Raw genomic sequence first — 24,742 nt, 5'->3', positions numbered from 1 at the left:
TTGCTCTTTTATATTGATATAAATGCATATTGTATATGAAACTGGGAGCTATATGATGCTGGAGAATGACCTCATGTTCATTACTTATCTGTATCTATACTACATATACATATCTATCTAAGTATATATGTTTGGATATTTTTTAATATAACACAAATACCAAGTGTTTGCTAATTGCTCTCTCCTTTGTTATGCGTCTTTTGCATTGTTGTTCTGTTTCAGCTAATAGGTCCCTATGAAAAGCTTGGCTGGCCTCTGTTTACACAGGACTAGCAGATGTATTTCTGCTGCTATGGTTTCTCTTTGGAGGTAACAATTAAAGTTAGCTCAAGACTTCTGGAAACAACCTACTAATTGAACGTCTAAAGTTCTATCACTTATCTAAATAGATAGACATACAAATGATCAAGGATTGTTCTTCTGTAAGAGATGTCCTAACCCCCACCCTATTAAATCTATATATGGTGACAGTGGCACTTGGGAGATTAGACTCTGGGACTGTTATCTTCCTTTATAAGACGGCTGGCACACAAAGTAATTAACCTCCATGCCAAATTTTTTTCATTAAACATTGGTCACAACCAGCTTTATTGTATATTACATAGTACCGAAAAAGCATTTCTCTCAATATAGTGCAATACCAAAACGCAGTACCACGGGGTAAAAACCTACTGTCATTTTGATGTGTGTGTACATAGTTGGTCATTTGCAGAAACATGCTTGGTATTGTGCTGTTAAGTGCTGCTATTACTTTGAATGCCATTTTCCTCATGTGGATTTTCTGGCAAACTCTGTTTAAGGCCTTAGTCAGACGGGCGTTTTTAGCCGCGATTTGCGCATGCGTCCGGCGATTTTATAAAACCATTGCTTTGCAATGGTATCGGACACATGAGCGCTTTTTATGCGCTCGTCCGATAAATTATAGAACAGAAATCGCAGATCGCACCTATCTGCGATCTGCGATTCCTGTTCTCTTCTCTATATGCGCTCAATGGGGCCGGCGGCAGCAGCGCCGACCCCATTGGGAACATATAGAAGACAAATCATTCTTCTCTGCCACAGCTGTAACAGCTGTGGCAGAGAAGAACGATGTTTGCCCATTGAATTCAATGGAGCCGGCAATACAGCCGCTCCATTGAAAGCAATGGGCTGCCGGCGTGCGCGGGGTGAATTGTCGGGAAGGGCTTAAATATATAAGCCCTTCCCTGCAATTCATCCCAAAATGTGTTAAAATAAAAAAAAATTATATACTCACCTTTCCGCTGCAGCCGGAGTCCAGCCGCGGCCGCTGTCAGTTCTCCTGAACTGCTTCTCGGCACTATTCAGCCGGCGGGGCTTTAAAATCCCCGCCTGCTGAATGATCTGCCTCTGATTGGTCACAGCCCTGACCAATCAGAGGCAGGTTTCACTCACACACCCATTCATGAATTCATGAATGGGTGAGTGACTGCTGCCTCTCAGCGCTGAGCCAATCAGGGGCAGGTCTGACTCACATCCATTCATGAATTCATGAATGGGTGTGAGTGAGACATGCCTCTGATTGGCTCAGCGCTGAGCCAATCAGGGGGCAGGTCTGACTCACACCCCCTTCACACCCACTGCAGGACGGCCGCGCGGAGCTCCGGCTGCCGGGAGAAGGTGAGTATATATATAGTTTTTATTTTTACACATTTTAGGATGAATTGCAGGGAAGGGCTTATATATTTAAGCCCTTCCCGACAATTCATCCCGGGCTCGCCCGCAGCGCATCGCTTTAAATGGAGCCGGCTCTATTGCCGTCTCCATTGAATGCAATGCGCTGGACAGCTCCGGCCCGTTTCTAATGAAACGCGGCTAGGAGCAGATTTTTGGGCGACTTGCGCGCACCGGTCACGCGATTTGCGGATGCGCATCCGTCATGCGATCCGCAAATCGCGTGAAAAAACGCCCGTGTGACTAAGGCCTCAGAGAGAATCACTCCTGTCAATCAAGAGTATGGCATAATCATAACTCTCTCTTTTTAATAAACAGAAAGAGGGACACAGAAGTCTCAGCAAATTTATTTCACTATGTCACACCTCTAATTATGCTTAAATATATCCAATCACAACAGGTTGTAGGCAGAGGCGTATGTTGATGCTTCTGGGCCCCAATGCAAAATCTGTACAGGGGACCCCAAGTATAATGCTCTTTTCATAGCACTGGGAAACCTGTATGAAGAAGAGAGGTCTTATGGGCTCCTGAAGGCTCCTGGGCCCGGGTGCAACCACATCCCCTATAGTTACGCTCCTGCTGATTGACCACCAGCAATGCCACAGCAAACCATGAGCTCCCAACAGCTTTGGTCATAGAGTGCAGAAGGCCCTTGTGCAATGGATGTACCTGGGCACCACCATCACCAAAATTGTCAAAACAGATAGATAGATAGATAGATAGATAGATAGATAGATAGATAGATAGACAGACAGACAGACAGACAGACAGACAGACAGACAGACAGACAGACAGATAGATAGATAGATAGATAGATAGATAGATAGATAGATAGATAGATAGATAGATAGATAGATAGAATTTTTGAATGGGCATTCCGCCTCGAGCATGAACATTTACCAGCAAATAGACATCTTTGGCTCCTCAATTTTCCAGCAACCTGCCTCTGTTTTTTCATACCTCTACACAATATTCCCATCTATAATACCTCAAATAGTAATAATTCCACTTGTGATGCCCCCCGTGCAGTAATAGTAACGCCCCCAGATGCATCCATTCAGTAATCATGCTTCCACATGCCTCCTCTCTGTCATACTGCCCTAATATGCCTCTACACTGTTATTATACTTCCAAAATGCCTTTCCTCTGTCTTTAAGCCCTTTTATGGAGAAATTTTTTAAAAATTGTATATTCACCTGTTTCGCTCACCCTGCTGGTAACATCCTGTGTTTTTTTTTGCACTTGCATATTACACAATTCCGACATACAAATGTGATAGGAAATGCGTAAGCCAATGTAATTGATTACTTGCGAGTTACCACGTATAACATGGGCATAGAGCGCCTGCGTAATACATGGTAATCATACGCCTGTGTGAACCCGGCCCAAGGGTCTGGGTTAATGGCATTCTGTCTCAGGACTTTAATGATCTTTAATGTTTCTACTTACCATTGAACCTTTTCTTCAACGCGTTCAGTGTAACCCTGAAATCTCTGCTCACGGGTCAACATATAAAATAGCAGCCAACACGGATAATTAATTACTTTTTGTATCACATCTTTCAGTCTGTCTTCCTAATCTGATGAGTTCAAGAGTTATTTCAACTTGTCTAATTTTAATCTAAATCGGAAGCAGTGAACATTACTCTTCCATCTAACTTGGCACGCTCTTTGGAAAGGTCCTTTTGTTTCTGCTGCGCTCGCCATATCGAAAAGTTCCTAGAAACTAACCTTTCCTCTGATCTGCAGATTACACATCAAGTAAACTTCCCTTGGCTGCTGGAAAACATACAGGAAAACTGCTCTGGTTGCACAAGAGGAACTTGAATTGGGAGATTTTCAAACTGAATATTTTGCCTAGAGTGCTGTACCGTTTGCAAAGCGTACCTGGTATTAGAGCATTCTTCTTCAAAGCACTCACATCAACCAAGGCGGGGGTGAATATTTCTACAAAGCACTGTATATAGAAAATTTGATAACCTCACTGCGTGATACGTTTCATGAATTCTATAAAACGTGGTACTACTGGACGGAATTCCAGCAAACCTTATTTGCTCAGTGCTTCGTCATGATGTATCACTGTCTCTAAACTACGCTTTTTTAAAGAACTTTTCTCTGTTTTTTTCTCCCCTGCTTTCTCTTTTCTTTCGTTATCTCTTCCAATCTCCCCTTTCTTTCTGCTTTTTACAGGGGGCGACTCTCGAGCGCTTACACCCCTAAAGTCATCTGAAAGATTATTACTACTATTATTACTACAGGAACTCTAATCACTCACTGAACAGAAGTGGAAAAAGAATCACAGAAAGGGAAATATAAAAACAAATCCCTCTCTGTGATTTTTTTTTACTAATGTTAGTGTAGGGACTCACAATAAGCAAGGGCCCTTGACGATGGGTAGTGAGCTCAAGTATTTTTGTCAAAATATCAACTAATACCTCACACCTATCATTATTTATCAGAAACATGCAGTGTGGCTTTGAATGCTGGGGGAGCCCACGGTGCCAATGTCGTTCACCGTTGGGGTGCAGGGCAACCCGCTGGATTCAAATATGGTGTCATTAATAGGATGTAAGCCTGCATGGTTCACTACATATACCATGTGGTCTGACACCCTGCATCTACTTTTTTGTGTAGGAATAAGCACTAAGCACCCACCCTCACCAGCGTCCTTCACATGTGTAATTTGCTCCTTCTTTTAATAATTTGGCTGTCTGCATGTTGGGGGATAAATGGTGTATATGCCTGTCCTCCTGTATCAGTAATTATATAGACGCTTTATGTGATTTTCTGAATCAAGGTGTAGTGCGCTGGAGATGTCTTTGGCCGCTTGCCTCTATTTAGAGTAAACAGGCAGTTGTTCGTAGATGAACTGCCTGTTTACCTGGGCCAATTATCATTGGGTTTTTATGCCTGTATAAACTTAACGAGAAATTAGGCCTCATGCACACAGGGCAAATTGAATTGCGGATCCCACGCTCAATTTGCCCATAGATGTGTCTGGAGATTCCTCTCTCCATGCATACAAGCGGATTTAATTTGCGGACACAACGTGCCGAAAAAAATTGCAGCATGCTCTGTTTTAGAGCGGGATACGCAGGGACAGCTTTCATTGCAATGGAAGCCGTCCATCCAGCAGAACTTCCACAATGAGCATTGCAGAAGTGTTGCCGGATCAGCGTCATCGCCTATCGACGGCGGGGAAATCTGTACTGCACATGTGCGCCGGCGGTTCATCCACAGTACAGAAGAAAAGAAGAAATGACAGGTAAACTGGGTTGCCGGCAGCGGGCACGGGCGGATTCCGTGTGTAATTCCTCACTTGGAATCTATGCGTGCCATGTGAATAAGGCTTATCTCTCCCTCTCCACTCCTTCTTCTCCCCTCCTTTTTCTAGTCTCTATTCTCTCTCTTCTGCCGTATCTCCTCTGTTTTTTGTTCTTTTTATAAAAGATTAAAGTCAGAGGGCGAATTGGAGGCAGAGACTCTGTTTTCCAATCTATGCTGTAGGTATTTGATTCTTGTATAACAATGTCTATAGTTGATATTATTTGTGCCTTATTCTTTGTTCGATTTATACTGATTTTGCAGGATGGGAAGTTTTTTCCCTTTATTCATTCCTTTTTTTCAAAATAAAGAATGAAAAAAAAGGAATTCAGTATTTTGATGTTTATTTCAGATTTGTGATGATTAACAAATACTTGTATCATTTCTAGATTCAGAACAAAGGGAACAACAGTTCACTTGCAAGCAACTAACAGCCAGCATACTTTCAATGACAAGTTTAGAGAAGATTCTTTTTTTCAGGTGACTACTACATACAGTGGAAAAAACAATGACTGCTCTTTCATTGACCCTTCCTGTGGCATCCCGTACAGATTTATTTGTAGCACATTGTAGGTCCTGTGAAGCTATAGTAACAGTTATCCAGGACAGAGCAGCTTGTGCTCTTCAGTCACATCAAGTGTCACATGGAACTTTGCTGTGACGTCCTATGGAATCGGATGTGAAGGTGACTTGTGCATGACCTAGAGCCCCAATTACATACAGAAAATGAAGTATCTGTATTTGATGTTAATGAAAAATTGTAACTAGACCATTTGTAGAAGTAGCAAACTAAAAATTCTATGAAAACAGTCAGTAAGAGGAAACACTAAACTGATTAGATAACTGCTTCTAGTTAATATGATAAACTTCATAAAGCTCTTCATAGTTGTAACAATATTTGAACAGTTGCAAAATAAAGCCTGGTTTAGACGCAACGATTATCGCTCAAAAGATGTCTTTTGAGCGATAATTGTTGTGTGCATTTACAGGGCAAAGTGATCGCTCAAACGTTAAGCGATCACTTTGCGCTCCAAGCGGGGTTGGCAGAAGACAAGTGGGGCCACTTGTCTTCTGCTTCCGGCTGTTCTCTGCTCAGAGCGCCCGGCTGTTATACAGCTGAGGGCTCTGAGCGAGGTATGCAGAACATAGCTGGACCACTGTGTTCTTCATATCCCGGCTGTGTTTACGGAGCGTTCAGCTGGTATACAGCTGTGCACTCCGTGCGGGGTATGAAGAACACAGCTGGACTGCTGTGTTCTTCATACCCCGCCTGTATTCACGGAGCAGGATACAGCTGAAACAATAGTATCAGCTGTATCCTGCTGTGAACTCCTGATAAGGCTGATAGTTCTCTTTCAGCATGCTAAAAGAGAATGATCAGTGACTGCTTAACGAAAACTGCACGATGTCAGTGCAATTAGACACAACGATTATCGCTCAAAAGACGGCTTTGAGCGATTTTTGAGCGAGAATCGTTATGTCTAAATCAGCCTTTACAAAATATCCAATAAATGAAATCAAGTATAATACAGCAATTGTGTTCACAGAGCGATGTTTAAATATAGGAACTTCCATAAAAAATAAAAATAGGGTAATCGCTCACCTGTAATGGTTCATTATACATCAATCCCTGTAGGATGGTCCACTATTTTACTGGTTCACCTTGTCCATGGTGAAGGAGGATGGGGCTGACCTGCCCTGAAGCCTCCTCTTCATGGGCCTCTGTCTGCAATATACCAGCACTTGCTCTGCTTGTCTGAATATCTCATGAAAATCCCCATCCTAATGCCGAAAAATAATTAAATAGTTCAATCATGTTAACTATCATTGTCTTTAAACGGGATAAACATTTTCAATCTGGTCATAATCACTGTATGTCAAAATTGTCCATTACAGGAAGTCAAAACTCTGTCTTTTATGGGATGAGGAAAGATCCCTATGATTGTCACCATTATTTTGCTTCTCCAATGTCCGTATCCTTTCTTAAACTACCCAGTGAGCTATTAATATTATGGGTACACGGTGTGACACAAAGCTGCTCACACTTGAGCAGATAACATTAAAATGTCCTTTAAATGTCCCTAAGTGTATCATGGGGGTCTCCATGAAGCAACATGTCTCCCATGCCCCCTTTGCCCTCTGATCTGGGCACAACAGCCAATTACAAGCACTCTTCAAGTTCCCACCCCTGGAGGATATCTAGTGTCTTTATAAAGAGGAGTTAGTCTGTCACTCGTCCTATTTTGGCCGGCAGTACAGACAGGGAGCTGCCTGAAGAAGTATTGACATTATATTGTAAGGAAGCAGGTGCTCCAACTCTACCGCTTGCAAGATGAGTAACCAAGCTATGAGCTTTCTCAAGGACTTTTTAGCTGGTGGCATTGCTGCAGCTATTTCTAAGACTGCTGTGGCCCCAATCGAAAGAGTGAAACTGTTGCTGCAGGTAACATTGTTATTATTAGTAGTAGTAGTAATGGTAATAGTATTAATAGTAGTGGTTGTAACAGCATGTTTATTTTTATAATATGTGCAGTTCAGATACTGTAATATTGGCATAGCAGTGCCCTAACTTCTATAATTAGATGCTTACATATGTTTTCTGCTAGACTATAGTTCAACTGCTATACAGGATAATATGTATGGTTAGTAAATGCGTGCCGACTCTTATTCTTAGACCACTGCTTCCTGTAAGTAGTAGGGTACATGGAACTTGGAAGGTCACAAGATGTACAAACGACACATGCAGGCGTCAGAATACAAGTGAGCCAGAATGGGCAGAGGCTAAGCCCGTGGGGAGGGCACTACATGATATGTTCCAAGCAAGGCTTTGAGTGACTAAATATGGAAAGTGTCTCCTGCTCTGCCCATTGACTGTTTTTAGAACTGACCTGTCACATGGTTGCCCTGAAACACACGCCAAGTCAGTCTTACAGACACTGGCTTCTTACAAATGCAACACAATAATTGGTCTATTCTGCTTTTTTGTGAGAATTGTGTATTTTGATACAACAAATTACTAGTATGTGTAATAGTGAATTTAATAGTAATAGCATTTGCAATAGTAATACTATGCGTGATAGTGAGGCACAATTTACTTTTCAGTGAAAAGATCTACAAATTGTACATTCTGGTTATTAAAATATAGTCTTTTTAATTAACAAATGTGTAAAAATAAATGCATTAAAATTAATATTGTCAATTGCATTTAGAACAGTTTTCATTTTAGTACATAATTAATACAGTCTTTAATTAAGTCCTTAAAGGCTATGAATACTTTTGGGGTGATGTTTTTGTTTCGGCAGCTTGCATTATTCTAAGGGGTTATTCAGACAGCCGTATAATGGGTCCATATGCTGTCGGTGTATTTGACGGTCAGCACATGGAGCCATTATAGCTTATAAGGTTATTCAAATGAGCAATCTGATGGTCTGTGTCAAGGAAATTTTCTCCCATTTTAACAGACAAGAATAGCATATGAAATGTATGGGGTCCGAATAGCTTGGACAACAAACAGCCGGGTGTCCATATGCTGTCCGATGTGTGTTGTGCCCAAACACGCATAAGGCCGTGTGAATCTGGCCTAATGCATAAGAAGCTGCAGCTTTCATTATTCTCCTGCTGAATTCTATGCTGAATTCTGCTCATCTTACCTTAAGGGTGTGTTCATACATTGTGGATTCGCTGCAGAGTTTCCGTAGCAGAATAAATCTGCAGTAAATCTGCACCAAATTCCATTTCAAAATCCACACCATTTGGTGCAGGTTTGCAGCACACTAAACCCACTATGTGTGAACGCACCCTAAAGGGGCTTTCCAAGAGTAAAATATTGATAATCTATGCTTGGGATAAGTCATCAATATCAGATTGTTTGAAGAGGCAGCAGCACCAACTTAAAGGGGTTGTCCTGCACCGAAAGGTTTTTTTTTTTTTTTCAATAGCCCCCCCGTTCGGCGCGAGACAAACCCGATGCAGGCATAAAAAAAACAAACCGTCCAGTACTTACCCGAATCCCCGCGCTCCGGCGACTTCTGACTTACCTTGTGAAGATGGCTGCCGGGATCTTCACCCTCGGTGGACCGCAGGTCTTCTGTGCGGTCCATTGCCGATTCCAGCCTCCTGATTGGCTGGAATCGGCACGTGACGGGGCGGAGCTATGAGGAGCCGCTCTCCGGCACGAGCGGCCCCATTCAGAAAAGAAGACGCAAGCGCGTCTAATCCGGCGATTAGACGCTGAAAATTAGACGGCACCATGGAGACGAGGACGCTAGCAACGGAACAGGTAAGTGAATAACTTCTGTATGGCTCATAATTAATGCACAATGTACATTACAAAGTGCATTAATATGGCCATACAGAAGTGTATACCCCCACTTTGTTTCGCGGGACAACCCCTTTAAGTACAACAGTCTCTTCTTATGCATGTGATCTCATGATCATTGGTCACATGGCCTGAGAGCAGTTGCATCCCAAGGAAGTGAATGTGGAACTCAGCTGCTATACCAGGCACAGCCACTATACAATGTACATATTTTATGCATCTCATAAAACTCCTTTAGACGGGCTGTACCAAGATTGGATGTTATTTTCCATCAATAGGATGATGATAACTTGCTGATCATGGGGCCTCTGAGACCCCTGCCAATCTTGAGATCAGTTGTCCCATGTCTCCTATCCTCCTCCTTTCAGAGTTGCTGCACCCACACCAGTGAGGAGGGGACTGATTAGGGTGCTGGTCACTCAAGTACACCAGCGCTCTATTCACTTTCAGTGGGGCTGTGGGGCTGTCACTCAAGCAGCACCCGCTCTGGTATTTCCGTGAGCCCTATTTAAATAAATGGAGCGCTGACTGCGAATGTGTGGCAAGTGCTCCCTTCATTTTGCCACCACTGTGAGCGGTGAAGAGACCCCTGCAATACCAGGCAGAGCAGGACACAGAAATCCTGTTCTGGATATCAGTGGGGGGGCTCAGCAGTGCCGATAGAGGATAACTTGCGATTTTGGTACTACCCCTTTAATGTCACACACATCTGGAACAGGTAAGGGCTTGGAGACAAAGGGAAAAACTGAAGTTACACAAGGTCATTTAGTAAAGCTAGATGACAATGCCCAATTGATAGTTATTGCTCTAAAGTGGATCTGTGGATAGTATACGATAGAGAGGGAGATGCAGACCTCAGGGGTATATAGTTTTCTATGATTTCATAGTGTTTGGGTGTAAAAAGCTCCTTGAATGATATCAGGACTCAGAGAAAAAATAGTCCTGCTTCCCCACCGTACAGAGTGACTGACAGATTTTCCTCAATCAGTTTTTATAAAGAGAGAGCTGTCAATCACTCTATATGGGAAACAGAGGCAAGACAAACAGGTATTCTCTAGAAGCCCTGGCAACATTTTAACAACTTTTTATGTTTCAGCGGTTTTTATTGAATTAGAATAGTAAGGTTGGCAACACTCTGCCGCAGTTACCCCGCGCAGGGGGATATATTATGGTCTTTTCATTGTAGAACAGAGTTACCGTTTATCCTAATGTTACATAAACATAATAACAGAATAACCAATCAGGGTTTATATTCAATTTGCATGTAGTAAGGATACAGCAGATTATTATATATCTCACATATTTTTGGAGGAAAGGGGGGGTAGGGGTTGAACAGATCTCGGTGTCCTTTGCGCCCGATCTATTGTAATTATTGTGGGGCGGAGAGGTTTGGTGTTAGATAGGTAACTTGTTTACGTTTTTGGTGGTTATAGGATTTTTTAAGCAGTGTCCTCCACCTATGGTCTCATGTGGTTATGCAGGTTGGGGATATCAATATACGTTATCCAGGGACTCCATATTTTCTCGAATTGAGGAGTTTTATCTTGGCGAATGGCTACAAGTTTTTCATTCATGAAAATTCTGTTTATGCGGGTAATACAGGCTTCGTATGGTAGTGTGGGCTTCCGCCATTGTGCTATTAATATGCGAGCTGCCATAGTAATGTGCTGAGGTAGTTTGAAAGAAGGGTTGCGTATCTCTGTGAGCTTATTTCCTAGTAATAGGATAAATGGGTCTAGTCCAAAGCTTATCCCCGTTACCGAGGCTATAAGGTAGGATATCTTTTTCCAAAAGGCCTGTGCAATTGGACATGTCCACCATATATGTTGATGGGAGCCCGTGTCACTACATCCCCTGAAGCATAGACGAGAGACTTCCGGGTATGTGACATCAATCTCTCCAGTACTAGGTACGTTTGGTGCAGCACCTTTAGAGAGGTTTCAGTTAATGCAACTTGCCAGCTGTTCTTGCTTAGGGTCTCGCAACAATGATGCCAGCGGCCTAACGATAGAGAAGTGTTCAAGTCGGATTCCCATTGCAACATACATGGTAGCTTAGATTCTTGAAGTGTACTATTTAACATAGCGTAAAAGTGGGATAGAGTACCTGGATGTGTAGGGCAGAATTTGCACATTGCTTCCATGCGATTCAATTCTATCTTTGTTGATGGTGTTAGTATTGAGGTCCAGAAGTGGAAGACTTGTAATTTTCTCCACCATTCTTGAGGTGGAGGGCTATAGAGATTGGTAAAGGTGGACATCGAGATCAGTTTACCATGGATAAGAAAATCGTATAAGGTTGTCAAGTTGTTTGTTTTCCACCATGTGAATTGAGCTTCTTCTAGCCCAGGAGGGAAGTCTGAATTGTGGAGTAAGGGTGTCTTTAACAACTTTTTTCATGAAAAGAAGCTATAAACTACATACATAAACTCACCATTCCCCTAACTTATAGAATCATAGAATGGTACAGTTGGAAGGGACCTCCAGGGTCATCGGGTCCAACCCCCTGCTCAGTGCAGGATTCACTAAATCATCCCAGACAGATATTTGCCCAGCCTTTGTTTGAAAACTTCCATTGAAGTAGAACTCACCACCTCCCGTGGTAACCTGTTCCACTCATTGATCACCCTCACTATCAGAAAGTTTTTTCTAATATCTAATCTGTGTCCTCCTCCCTTTCAGTTTCATCCCATTGCTTCTAGTCTTTCATTGTGTAAATGAGAACAGGGCTGATCCCTCTGCTCTGTGACAGCCCTTCAGATATTTGTAGACAGCTATTAAGTCTCCTCTCAGACTTCTTTTATTCCAAGCTAAACATTCCGAGATCCTTTAACCGTTCCTCATAGGACATGATTTGCAGACCACTCGCCATCTTGGTAGTGCTTCTCTGAACTTTCCCCAGTTTGTCTATCTTTATAAAATGGGGTGCCCAGAACTGGACACGGTATTCCAGATGGGGTCTGACTAAGGAAGAGTAGAGGGGGTTCATTACCTCACGTGATCTAGACTCTATTCCTCTCTAAATACATCTCAGATTTGTTTGCCTTTTTTGCTGCTACATCAAATTGTTGCCTCGTGTTCAGTCTGTGATCTATTAGTGTACCCAAGTCTTTTTCACATCTGCTACTTAGCACAATTTCTCCCATTCTGTATGTGCTTTTTTTCATTTTTCTTGCCAAGATGTAGGACTTTGCGTTTTTCCTTGTTAAATACCATTCTGTTAGTCGCTGGCCACTATTTAAGCTTTTCTAAATCTTTTAGAATCCTCCTTCTTCTCTAGTGTTAGCTATCCCCCATAACGTTATGTCATTGGTAAATTTGATCAGTTTCCATTCAATTCCCTCCTCCAGATCATTTATAAAAATGTTGAACAACACTGGGCCCAGGACAGAGCCTTGTGGTATCCCACTTGACACATTCTTCCAATTGAATGTGCAGCATTTTATGACCACTCTTTGACAATGATCACTCAACCAGCTGTGAAGCCACCTAACAGTTGCCTTGTCGATCCCATATCTGGTCATTTTTTCAATAAGGATGGTATGAGATACTTTGTCAAATGCTTTACTAAGGTCAATATACACTATATCTACTGCATTTTCCTGATCATTCCCTCTGACATGACTTGTTTGTAACAAACTTATGCTGGATCTGGTTAATTACTCAATTCCCATCCAAGTACTTGCATACATGGTGTTTAATAATTTGTTCAAAGAGCTTTCCTGGTATAGAAGTCAGGCTCACAGGCCTGTAGTTTCCTGGATCCACCCTCTTCCCTTTTTTGAGGATAGGGACAACATTTGCACTTTCCCAATCTTCTGGGACTTCTCCTGTTCTCGAGGATTTTTTAAAGATTATGGCGAGTGGTTCAGCAATTACATCTGCTGCTTCCTTTTAGTATCCTAGGATGTCATTTATCTGGACCTGGAGACTTGAATTCCTTTAAGTTAGCTAAGTGTTCCCCTTACCATCTCTCTGCTTATAGATAGCCTGCATTCTTTTATTCCCCCAATAGCACAGGGAAGATCAGTTGATGTCCCATCTACTTTCTGAGAGAACAAAGATACAAAATAGGAATTTAAAAGTTCGTCCTTCTCAACATCATTTTTAATCAATTCACCATTTTCATCCTGAAAACATCCTATAGCATCTTTGACTTTTCTTTTGCTTTTGACATACCCCCAAAATCCTTTGTTATTGCTTTTATCCTCTGTTGCAAACCTCAATTCATTATTACCCTTTCTGGCACTTACCCTACAGTTTCTGCAGACCGCATTATATTCTTCTTTAGATATTCCCCCCTTTTTCCATTTGATAAACATATTTTTCTTTCTTTTCAGCATGTATTTAAAGGGGTTGTCCCGAGGCAGCAAGTGGGTCTATACACTTCTGTATGGCCATAATAATGCACTTTGTAATATACATTGTGCATTAATTATGAGCCATACAGAAGTTATAAAAAGTTTTTTACTTACCTGCTCCGTTGTTAGCGTCCTCGTTCCCATGGAGCCCGACTAATTTTCGCCCTCCGATGGCCAAATTAGCCGCGCTTGCGCAGTCCGGGTCTTCTGTAGTCTTCTATGGAGCCGCTCGTGCCAGAGAGCGGCTCCGTGTAGCTCCGCCCCGTCACGTGCCGATTCCAGCCAATCAGGAGGCTGGAATCGGCAGTGGACCGCACAGAAGAGCTGCGGTCCACGAAGCAAGAGGTTCCCGGCGGCCATCTTCACAGGTAAGTATAGAAGTCACCGGAGCGCGGGGATCAAGGTAAGCGCTCCGGTAAGCTGTCTGTACGTCCCTGCATCGGGGTTGTCTCGCGCCGAACGGGGGGGGGGTTGAAAAAAAAAAAAACCCGTTTCGGCGCGGGACAACCCCTTTAAGTTCCGTCATCCTCCATCCTAATCTCTTTAAATGCTTTCCATTCTTCCTTATTTTAGGGATTGTTAATGATTTGAGAATCTCATTTTGAAATATTTCCCAAACTTCTTGGGCATTTGTCTCTTTAAGAAAATCCAGCCAGTGGATCCTTCCTACGCTCTTTCTAAGTCCATAAAAATCCTGCCTTTCTGAAATCCAACCTAGAGGTCTGAGTGTTCTCAGGTCTTCCTCCCCTTTTGATCCAAAATTCAAGGATAGTATGATCACTGCCTCCTAAGGCCCCAGTCACCCATACTTCCTCAACCATTTCCTCCCTGTTGGTAAGAATTAGGTCCAAGATAGCAGATCCCCTTGTTTTCTCTTCTACCTTTTGGAAGATAAAGTTTTCAGCAACAGTGGATAAGAAATTGTTGGACCCATTACTTTTGTCTGAGAGAGATTTCCAACAAATGTCTGGATAGTTAAAATCTCCCATGATCACTGTGTCGTATTTTTTTTAGAGCTCGACCATCTGATGTAGTAAGAGTTCATCCATATCTTTTGCTTGTCCAGGCAGCTTATGATAAATACCTATAATGGTGTCCTTTCTGTTGTTCTCTCCTTGTATTCTTGCCCAAACAGTTTCTACAGAACTATCATTCTCTGATGTAAATTTACATCCTGTTGCATTAAGTGCTCCTCAGCCAGGATGTAACCATACGTCCTGTAGCGTTAAGGGATTAAAAAACACCATAATGATATGAGATTAAGATTTGAAACTAGAACTCCAGGACTGCAAAGATTCAGTGCTAAACACTGTGCTGTTTCTTCTTTCTCCAGAGGAGGAGAAGAGAAGGAAGAATACAATGAGAACATACAAACTCCATGCATATGTAGTCCGTAGTCAGACATGAACCAAGAACCCCAGCGCCACAACGCAACAGTGCTAGCTACTGAGCCACCAAGCTTTTTCCTTCTTCCTCTGCCTGCTTCTTCCTTTTCTGGAGAACAAGATCTTTCCATTCTCTTTCTCCTCCTTCTTATTCGCCTTATTTTTTTCCTTCTCCTATTTCACTTTCTTCTTCTCCTTCTCCTCTAGAGGAGGAGGAAGAAAAAGGAGAATGAGGACAAAGCAAAAGAAGGAAGAACAAGCATGGTGGCCCAGTCCTTACACTGTTGCCTTGCAGTGCTGGAGTTCTAGGTTCAAATCTGACCAAGGGTGACATCTGTATGGAGTTTTTCAAAGTTGATGTTGTCGTTAGTGACATTTGAACCTAGGACCTGAGCACTGCAAGGCAACAGCGCTAACCACTGAACCATATTCATTGAAGAAGAACCACTATACAAACCTTAACCCAAAAAAATCAGATTGGTTCTAAATGGTGAAAAATGCCACAAAGCATTTAATTCATTTTTTGACAGATCCATTTTATGAATCTACCAAAACATAAGAAATGCTTTTCGCTTCAGTTTTGCTGATTTCCGTTTTTAGTAAAACTGGATCATTCAAAAAATTCTAGTGTGAACTTAGTCTTAGGCCTTAGTCAGACGGGCGTTTTTTCGCGCGATTTGCGGATCGCATGACGGATGCGCATCCGCAAATCGCGTGACCGGTGCACGCAAGTCGCCCGCAAATCGCCCGAAAATCTGCTCCTAGCCGCGTTTCATTAGAAACGGGCCGGAGCTGTCCAGCGCATTGCATTCAATGGAGACGGCAATAGAGCCGCCTCCATTTAAAGCAATGCGCTGCGGGCGAGCCCGGGATGAATTGTCGGTAAGGGCTTAAATATATAAGCCCTTCCCTGCAATTCATCCTAAAATCTGTTAAAATAAAAAAAGTTTGTATACTCACCTTCTCCCGGCAGCCGGAGCTCCGCGCGGCCGTCCTGCAGTGGGTGTGAAGGGGGTGTGAGTCAGACCTGCCCCCTGATTGGCTCAGCACTGAGCCAATCAGAGGCATGCCTCACTCACACCCATTCATGAATTCATGAATGGATGTGAGTCAGACCTGCCCCTGATTGGCTCAGCGCTGAGAGGCAGCAGTCACTCACCCATTCATGAATTCATAAATGGGTGTGTGAGTGAAACCGGCCTCTGATTGGTCAGGGCTGTGACCAATCAGAGGCAGATCATTCAGCAGGCGGGGATTTTAAAGCCCCGCCGGCTGAATAGTGCTGAGAAGCAGTTCAGGAGAACTGACAGCGGCCGCGGCTGGACTCCGGCTGCAGCGGAAAGGTGAGTATATAATTTTTTTTTATTTTAACACATTTTAGGATGAATTGCAGGGAAGGGCTTATATATTTAACCCCTTCCCGACAATTCACCCCGCGCACGCCGGCAGCCCATTGCTTTCAATGGAGCGGCTGTATTGCCGCTCCATTGAATTCAATGGGCAAACATCGTTCTTCTCTGCCACAGCTGTTACAGCTGTGGCAGAGAAGAATGATTTGTCTTCTATATGTTCTCAATGGGGTCGGCGCTGCTGCCGCCGGCCCCATTGAGCGCATAAACAGAAGAGAACAGGAATCGCAGATCACAGATAGGTGCGATCTGCGATTTTTTGTTCTATAATTTATCGGACGAGCGCATAAAAAGCGCTCATGTGTCCGATACCATTGCAATGCAATGGTTTTATAAAATCGCCGGACGCATGCGCATGCGCAAATCGCGGCTAAAAACGCCCGTCTGACTAAGGCCTTAGTGGCTAAATTTGTGGTTGTTTGCTGCTGTGGGTGGGTAGGGGGTTTTGGCTACATGTAGTTTACTACTTCATCAGTTCATAACTTAAAACAGGTAAAAAATTGAACTACTTGTCATTGTTTGAAATACCTGCTGAAGGAGACTTTAGGCCAGGTTAGAAACTGGTTGAAAAAGGTGTGTTTTAAGGTTTTGTACCTAGTCAAATGAATAAGATAGAGAAATGCTTCAAGAGGTTTGTATTTATGAGGGGGTGCGCCAAGTAGAGAGGTAAATTGCTGGCCAGAACAAAGGCTGCATGTAGGCTTGAGCCTTGAGAATGTTTAAGTGAGAAAGACAGGTCTAACATTTTCCAGAAATGGCGCCACCCTTATCCTTGGAAATTGTCTACTATTGTAATTTAACTTCATTCAAATATGAATTGATCACATTATAGTCAATGTTGCCTGTCCAGAGTCATTGTGTTCTGGCATGTCCTGGATCCACGACTTCCATTCTTCTCCTTGTTTGGCTACAATGATGAAGCTGAACAACAGAACATCAAGGCACAAGTGAGAAAGAGCTCACACACATTAACTGCAATGCATTGACATCTTTTCGTTTGACTACTATTAACATGAATATGTAAAATTTCTTACCTAGACAAATACTTACTTTCTTCAACCTTTCTCTTTAGGTCCAGCATGCCAGCAAGCAGATTTCAGCAGAGGCACAATACAAGGGAATCATTGACTGTGTAGTCCGAATTCCCAAAGAACAAGGATTCATTTCCTTCTGGAGAGGCAACCTTGCTAATGTTATCCGTTATTTCCCAACCCAAGCTCTCAACTTTGCCTTCAAGGACAAGTACAAGCAAATCTTTCTGGGGGGTGTAGATAAGCACACTCAATTCTGGAGGTTTTTCGTTGGTAATTTGGCATCTGGAGGAGCTGCTGGTGCCACATCTTTGTGCTTTGTGTACCCTCTGGATTTTGCCAGAACCCGTCTAGCTGCTGATGTGGGTAAAGGTCCAGCCCAGAGAGAGTTTAATGGACTTGGAGATTGCCTAGCCAAAATCTGGAAGTCAGATGGTGCTAAAGGTCTCTACCAGGGATTCAATGTGTCCGTCCAGGGCATCATCATTTACAGAGCAGCCTATTTTGGTGTCTATGACACTGCTAAGGGTAAGAGAAATCCAATAATGATGTTGAATGTAGATATACAGAAGAATTTTTAGGAACAAATGTCATTCATATATATTCATAGATATTGTCAGGCAGATATGGATCCGCCTTGCCATACACTGGTTTGACTTAGGGCTACTTATGGAGGCAGCACCTGGGGAACTCCGCTTTTCACCCTTGACCCTGCCAAGTGGGATACAGTCTTTGCTGGGGGGTCTCCAAGCTGTTTCTGACACCGATAGTCCCAATAGAGTGGCAGAGATGATGCGCAGGGTTGAGGTGCAGTACCTAATGATTTGTACAGGAGTGTAGCGGCTTGACAAGCTAAGGTCAGGACTAGTGGCACAGATGCATAAATGAGGTCCAGGCAGAGGGTCAAGTCAGGCAATGAGCAACAGAGTAGTCCAAATAACAGAGCTGGGGTCAGGGAGCACAGAGATCAGGGTAGTCAAGAGTCAAAGCAGGAGCCAAAACTGGGATACACAGATCGGGGCTTTGTCACAATGGCTATTATAGACCAATTACTTAGGCATCTTCTAAGAGGGAAGGATGCCTACTATAGACAGAGGTGTACAGGGATTGCTGAGGGATGGAATTTGTGAGTGTGCATTGGTCCTTTAAGATAGGGAGCAGAAGTGCATGCCCGCCCTACAGGCAGTGAAAAGGCATCATGTAGAAGAAGAGGACCAGGGATCAGACATGGCCCAGCATGCAGAGTAAGTCTAGCAGTGGGACTTGACCATGGTTCCTGTGACTGGTGATTCACAGTGGTAGTGCGCTGTAACAATTTTTGCAGAAGGTAACAAAGATCTAATTCAACCACATTCTCCCTAAACCTTTGTTTGTAGTTAGATGTAAATCCATTATTGGCATATCCGTATCACAGTGAAAGAAAAATATTTGGCTCAGAAGAGTTCCCCTGGCCAGCCATAATTGTACGAATTATAAGTTATTTAAAAGGCGTAGTTTTCTTTCAAATGATTCAATGTTGATCATTCTATAAGGTATCAGAGCTGGTAAAAAAGTAATCAATTTCACTGATCAGCCATAAACATTAAATCCACTAACAAGTGAAGTGAATAGCATTGGCTATCTCATGACAATGGCAGTAGTCAATGTGTGGGATATGTTAGGCAGCAAATGAACAATCAGTTGAAAGCAGGAAAAATGGGCTAATATAAGGATCTGAGTTATTCCAACAAGGGCCAAATTGTGAAGTCTAAACAACTAGATCTGAGAAACTCCAAAACAGCAGGTCTTGTGGGTTGCTCCCAAGAAGCTGTAGTTTGTACTTACCCAAAGTGATCTGGGAAGGACCAGCGACAGGGTCATGGGAGTCCAAGGCTCACTGACGCTTGTGGGAAGCAAAGGCTAGTCTGTCTAGCCCATTCCTACAGAAGATCTACTCTAGCACAAATTGCTGAAAGGATTAATACTGGCAATGATAGAAAGGTGGCACAACATACAGGGCATCGCAGCTTGCTACATATGAAGCTTCCTAGCTGCAGACCAGTCAGGGTGCCCATGCTGACCCTTGTTCACCACTGAAAGTCTCTACAATGGGCATGCATGTGGACATCAATAATAATAATAATCTTTATTTGTATAGCGCAAACTTATTCCGCAGCGCTTTCAGGCATGGATAAATGCAAAACAATACAACAATTGCAACAAATACAATATGAGATACATTGGGTTAGACACAAATGGGTTGAGGGTGGTACAGGAGGTGCAGGGGTTGGGGAACACAGGCAATAGGAAATTTCATGTACAGATCATTTATTAGAAGGCAAACAGGGTGCGGCACCATAGGGAGGGGCGAGGGACAAGGTCAGGAGATTTGGTATGCTTCCCTGAAGAGGTGCGTTTTTAAGGCACGTCTGAAATTTCGTGCATCGCGAATTGTCCGGATGCCTTGGGGTAGAGCATTCCAGAGGATGGGTGCTGCTCTGGTGAAGTCCTGTAGGCGAGCATCAGAACTGGACCATGAAGCAATGGAAAAAGATAATCTGGTTTGAGTAATCACATTTTCTTTTCCATCATGTGGATGACAGGGTATATGTGCAAGACAGGAGATGGCACCAGGGGGAACTATGGGAAGAAAGCAAGTTTGCATAGGCAGTATGACGCTATGGGCAGTGTTCCACTGATAAATCTTGTGTCCTGGCATTCATGTGGTGGTTACTTTCCCATGCACCACCTAACTAAACATTGCTGCATCCCTTTATGGCAATGGTGTTCTCTAATGGCAATGGCCTTTTTCAGCAGGATAATGCATGCTGCCACATTGCAAAAAATTTTTCAGGAATGGTTTGAGGAACACGACAAAGAGTTTGAATTGTTGACTTGGCCTCTAAAATCCCCAGATATAAACCCAATCAAGTATTTGTGGGATGTGCTGAAAAAAAGAGATGTGATCCATGGAGGCCCCATATCACAGCTTACAGGACTTAAAGGATCTGATGCTATATCTTAGTGCCAGATATACAGGACACCTACAGAGGTCTTGTGGAGTCTATGTCTTGACAGATCAGAGCTGTTTTGGCAGTACGAGGGGGACTTACACAATATTAGGCAGCTGCTTTAATGTCATGGCTGATCTGTGTATAACAAGATTAAATCCAAGACAACCTGCATGGACAATATAGTAAATCCCTATGTGTTTAAATGCAATTAATGTGGCATTATGCCATTACCTTATGCTAATCTACTTTTTGTGATTTCCCTAAAGGCATGATGCCAGATCCCAAGAATGTGCACATTATAGTAAGCTGGATGATTGCTCAGAGTGTCACTGCCGTAGCTGGTCTTGTTTCCTACCCCTTTGACACTGTCCGACGTCGTATGATGATGCAGTCTGGCAGAAAAGGAGGTGAGATGGTCAAAATTAACATTTGGTTTCTTTTTTAAAATTGAGACCTCAGTGCTTTAAGATTGGAGTCCATCTTTGAATTCTTATTTAGAGCGGTCTAGTTGTACTGGTTAATGTGATGTCCTTTCAGTGGTAAATGGGAAAGAAAGAGGACACCATCAGTTAGCCATCATTTTCTGCACACATGCATATAGCACTTAGCTAAGGTGACCTTTTAGAACTTCCATTTAGGTCCTGCACAAAGAGTAACATACATATTGTATCATTTGGTTTAGCTTGTGGTTCATAAAATTTCACATGGAATTCCCATTTAAGCCACAACACCACTTTTAGCAATATTTCACAGCCTAAACCTATACACAATGCCAGAAACACTTTGGTTTACTATTATTTTCACTTCCACATATTTCCTACATTCATATCTACTAGTATACCTGCATTCAAAATTCTGTAATATGTTCTTGGAAACAGGCTGTGGTTTACTTAATGCCCATTTAGACACAACGATTATCGCTCAAAAGCCGTCTTTTCAGTGATAATTATTGTGTGTAACTGCACTTACATTGTGCATTTTTTCGTTATCCCAACGCTCATCATCGTGCTGAAAGATGACGATGAACCTCGTCAGGGATTCACAGTGGGATACAGCTGATACTATTGTTTCAGCTGTATCCCACTACCTGATGACAGGCGGAGTATGAAGAACAGAGCGGTCCAGGTCTGTTTTCCATACCCGGCATGGAGCGCTCGGCCCCGCTTGTCTTCTGCATCCTCCGCTGGTAGCGCAAGGTGATCGCTCATCTTGAGCGATCATCTTGCGCTGTAATTAACACAACAATTATTGCTCAAAAGTCGCTTGAGCGACATCTTTTGAGCGATAATCGTTGTGTCTTAATCGGCCTTTACACCATAATGTTAGATATGTTATTTGACAGCTTAGCATTAAATGCGATCAATTTAGCTTTGGATGTGGTCACAGGAGAAGATAGAAATGGGTTGTCTGGGTCAAGAAAAAAAACCAGTATGCTTATTTTTGAGAAACAGCACCACTTTTGCCATAGGGCTGTGTTTAGTATAGGCGCTCAACTACATTCAAGTCAATGAACTGGACTGCAATAGCAGAACCAACCCAAAGACTAGAGTGGAGCTATATGTGGAAAATGCTAAGAATTATTTAGAAGTGGGGTATTCCTGAAGTGGCTCCAGGCTCATATGTTTTACATAAATTACTTATAGGATTGTACAAGGTTTTATGAAGCACTCCGTTGTTTTTTTTTATTTTGGGTTAATACATCACAGTATCACTGACCTCAACTGTGAAGAATCCAGTTCTGCAACTCATTCACTACAGGCTGTGTACTTTTCTTACATGCTCCAGGTCACATGACCGGCACTCTGACAACACTCTGCGTCCTGCAGTCAATGGGTAAACTTTATGTCTGTAGCCATAAAGAAATACTATTCTTCTTGCCTATAACAACTAATCACAATGCAGCTTTCATCTGAAGAGCAGAATGTGAAATAAAACTGTTCTGTGATTGGTTGCTAATGTGCGAGAAAGACAGTTTTTCTTTATGACAGTTAACATAAAGCCGTCCGATTAACTGCAGGACACAGAGCATTATCAGAGTGCTGGATATGTGACCTTAAGTCTGTAAGAAAAGTGCAAAGTACACAGTCTGAAGAGAATAAGATACAAAACTGGATTCTTCACAGCAGAGATCACTGATGTTGTGATGGATTTCCCAAACTTTGGTGCATCCAGAATGCAACTTTAAAGGCTATGTACACCTTTGGAGGAGCAGGTAAATGCATGTATTTTGGCCTATATAATAGCCGGGCGCTCGGAGCGGGGAACAGCTGGATGCAGAAGCTCAGTGGCGACACCCCGCTGGTCTTCTGCATCCTGCGCTCTGAGCGCTCGACTGTAAAATAGCTGGGCGCTTGGAGTGCGGAACAGCTGTATGCAGAAGGCAAGCGGGGACAACCCGCTTGTCTTCTGCATCCTCTGCTGGCAGCGTAAGGTGATCGCTCATCTTGAACGATCATCTTGTGCTGTAAATGACACAAATATGATCGCTCAAAAGTCGCTCTTTTGAGTGATTATTGCTGTGTCTAAATGGGCCTTTACCGAGATATTGTCTGAGGGGGGGGGCTTCTCGATGAAAATTAGTCTCCATGCTAATTCGTTCAAAAGTCATTCAGATACGAAAGGCTGTGACTTTACACCAGATGATTTTTGATCAACCAGTGACTATTGTTTATGTGATCTAGAAAAATACTAGTTAGTAGAGAGCAAATGTGCAATCGTTACCCTGTTGGTGGCTGTACTTCACGGAAAAACTATAACTTAACATTTGCTAGATTGAGCAATTTTTTGGGATGATAGTTGCTCTGTGTAAAGCTAGCCTTAGACTGCGGTGTCAATATGCAGTGATAAGTAGAAGCTGCAGAGGACAAACAGTGTAAAAGTATTAGTTAAGCCTTATTACAAAATGATTGTCAGCCTAAAATACATGTATTTAAGTGAAAAAAATTACTCCCGAAAATGTGTCCATAGCACTTAAATTGGCTTTCTGTGCATTATACTGCTAAGCTACTACCGTGTTTTCCCGAGAATAACACGCTGTCTTATATTCATTTTTGTCACAAAAGAGGCACTATGTGTTATTTTCGGGGGATGTCTTATTATACTCACCTAGCAGGCTCGGCCCAGGTCCTCCTGCTGGTCTCCAGAGCTCCAGCAAGCTTGCTGCAGTCCTCAGCCGCCTACTGGTTATAGGATTCATATATCCCAGCTCCAGAAAGCGAGGGCTGTGATTAGTGAACCAAATATAGCCATCACGATGTGGAGGTGGGATTTATGAATGGGCTGAGCCGTAACATTGATTGACCAATTCATAAATCCCGCCTCTACAATGCGATGGCTGTAATTGGTTCTCGAGCGCTGCCAATCAATTAATTGGCAGCGCTAGATGAACTAATCACAGCCATCACATTGGTTCATCAAGCGTTACATTGATTGGCTGAACCAATCACAGCCATCACTTCCTGGAGGTGGGATTTATAAATCCCGTAACCAGGAAGCAATCTTCTGTGGGTGTTCGGCCCCTACCGAGCCTGCTAGGTAATGTATTGTGGTTTTTTTTGTAATGCAGCTAGGACTTACTTTTGGGACACGGCTTATATTTCTAGCCTCCTCGAAAATCCCTAAAAATCAGAGAAGGGCTTATTTTCAGGAAGACGGGGTAGAATTTTTCAATGTTTTTTTTTTTCTCTAATAATTTGAATGTTTTTCTACCCCAACAGCTGATATCATGTATAAGGGAACAATTGACTGCTGGAAGAAGATTGCAAAAGATGAAGGATCTAAAGCCTTCTTCAAGGGTGCTTGGTCCAACGTTCTGAGAGGCATGGGTGGTGCATTTGTACTAGTATTGTATGATGAAATCAAGAAATATGTATAAACTAATAAACACCATGTTAATCCTTTCTATATACTTCATAGAGACTCACGGATGCATCTGATTTCAGGAATAAAATTCCTATTTCCTAGGGAAATTGAGTGTGAAAGGCAGGTATGCAGCAAGAGCACACAGTAATAGTTTCTCAACCCGTGCAGATGTACACTTTAAGATGCATATCTTGTACATGTTTAGAATGGATACAATCTCCTCTCATGTATTTTGTTGCACTTTGTATGATTGTAGCTGGATCCATGGAAACCTGTGAAACACATAAAGGGATGAAGTTATGTAATTTAATTTATAAATAAAAGTAATCTTACAAAGAATAAAATAGTTCTTATTTATAAGGTCCCTCAT

The 24,742-nt window shown here is 42.6% G+C and overlaps 1 protein-coding gene across 1 annotated transcript; it reads left to right on the top strand.

The window, feature by feature from the left end:
- Window positions 1–7,248: 7,248 nt before the first annotated feature.
- SLC25A4 (solute carrier family 25 member 4) lies at window positions 7,249–24,423 on the top strand. Its single transcript, XM_066573460.1, has 4 exons — window positions 7,249–7,458; window positions 17,560–18,046; window positions 20,778–20,918; window positions 24,228–24,423. Exons 1-4 carry the CDS (start codon window positions 7,348–7,350, stop codon window positions 24,383–24,385), a joined length of 897 nt encoding a protein of 298 aa, XP_066429557.1. The 5' UTR covers window positions 7,249–7,347; the 3' UTR covers window positions 24,386–24,423.
- The last annotated feature ends 319 nt before the right edge of the window (window positions 24,424–24,742 follow it).

This window comes from Eleutherodactylus coqui, chromosome 7 (genome assembly GCF_035609145.1).
Source record: "Eleutherodactylus coqui strain aEleCoq1 chromosome 7, aEleCoq1.hap1, whole genome shotgun sequence".
Lineage (NCBI taxonomy): Eukaryota > Metazoa > Chordata > Amphibia > Anura > Eleutherodactylidae > Eleutherodactylus > Eleutherodactylus coqui.
This window is presented reverse-complemented; position numbering and strand designations above follow the sequence as displayed.

Bases quoted from the DNA above. Each gene is read 5' to 3' on its own strand.
- SLC25A4 (XM_066573460.1), top strand. From the start codon at position 7,348: ATGAGTAACCAAGCTATGAGCTTTCTCAAGGACTTTTTAGCTGGTGGC. The intron at 7,459-17,559 runs GTAACATTGTTA...CTTTCTCTTTAG, and splicing joins GAGTGAAACTGTTGCTGCAG to GTCCAGCATGCCAGCAAGCA. The intron at 18,047-20,777 runs GTAAGAGAAATC...ATTTCCCTAAAG, and splicing joins TGTCTATGACACTGCTAAGG to GCATGATGCCAGATCCCAAG.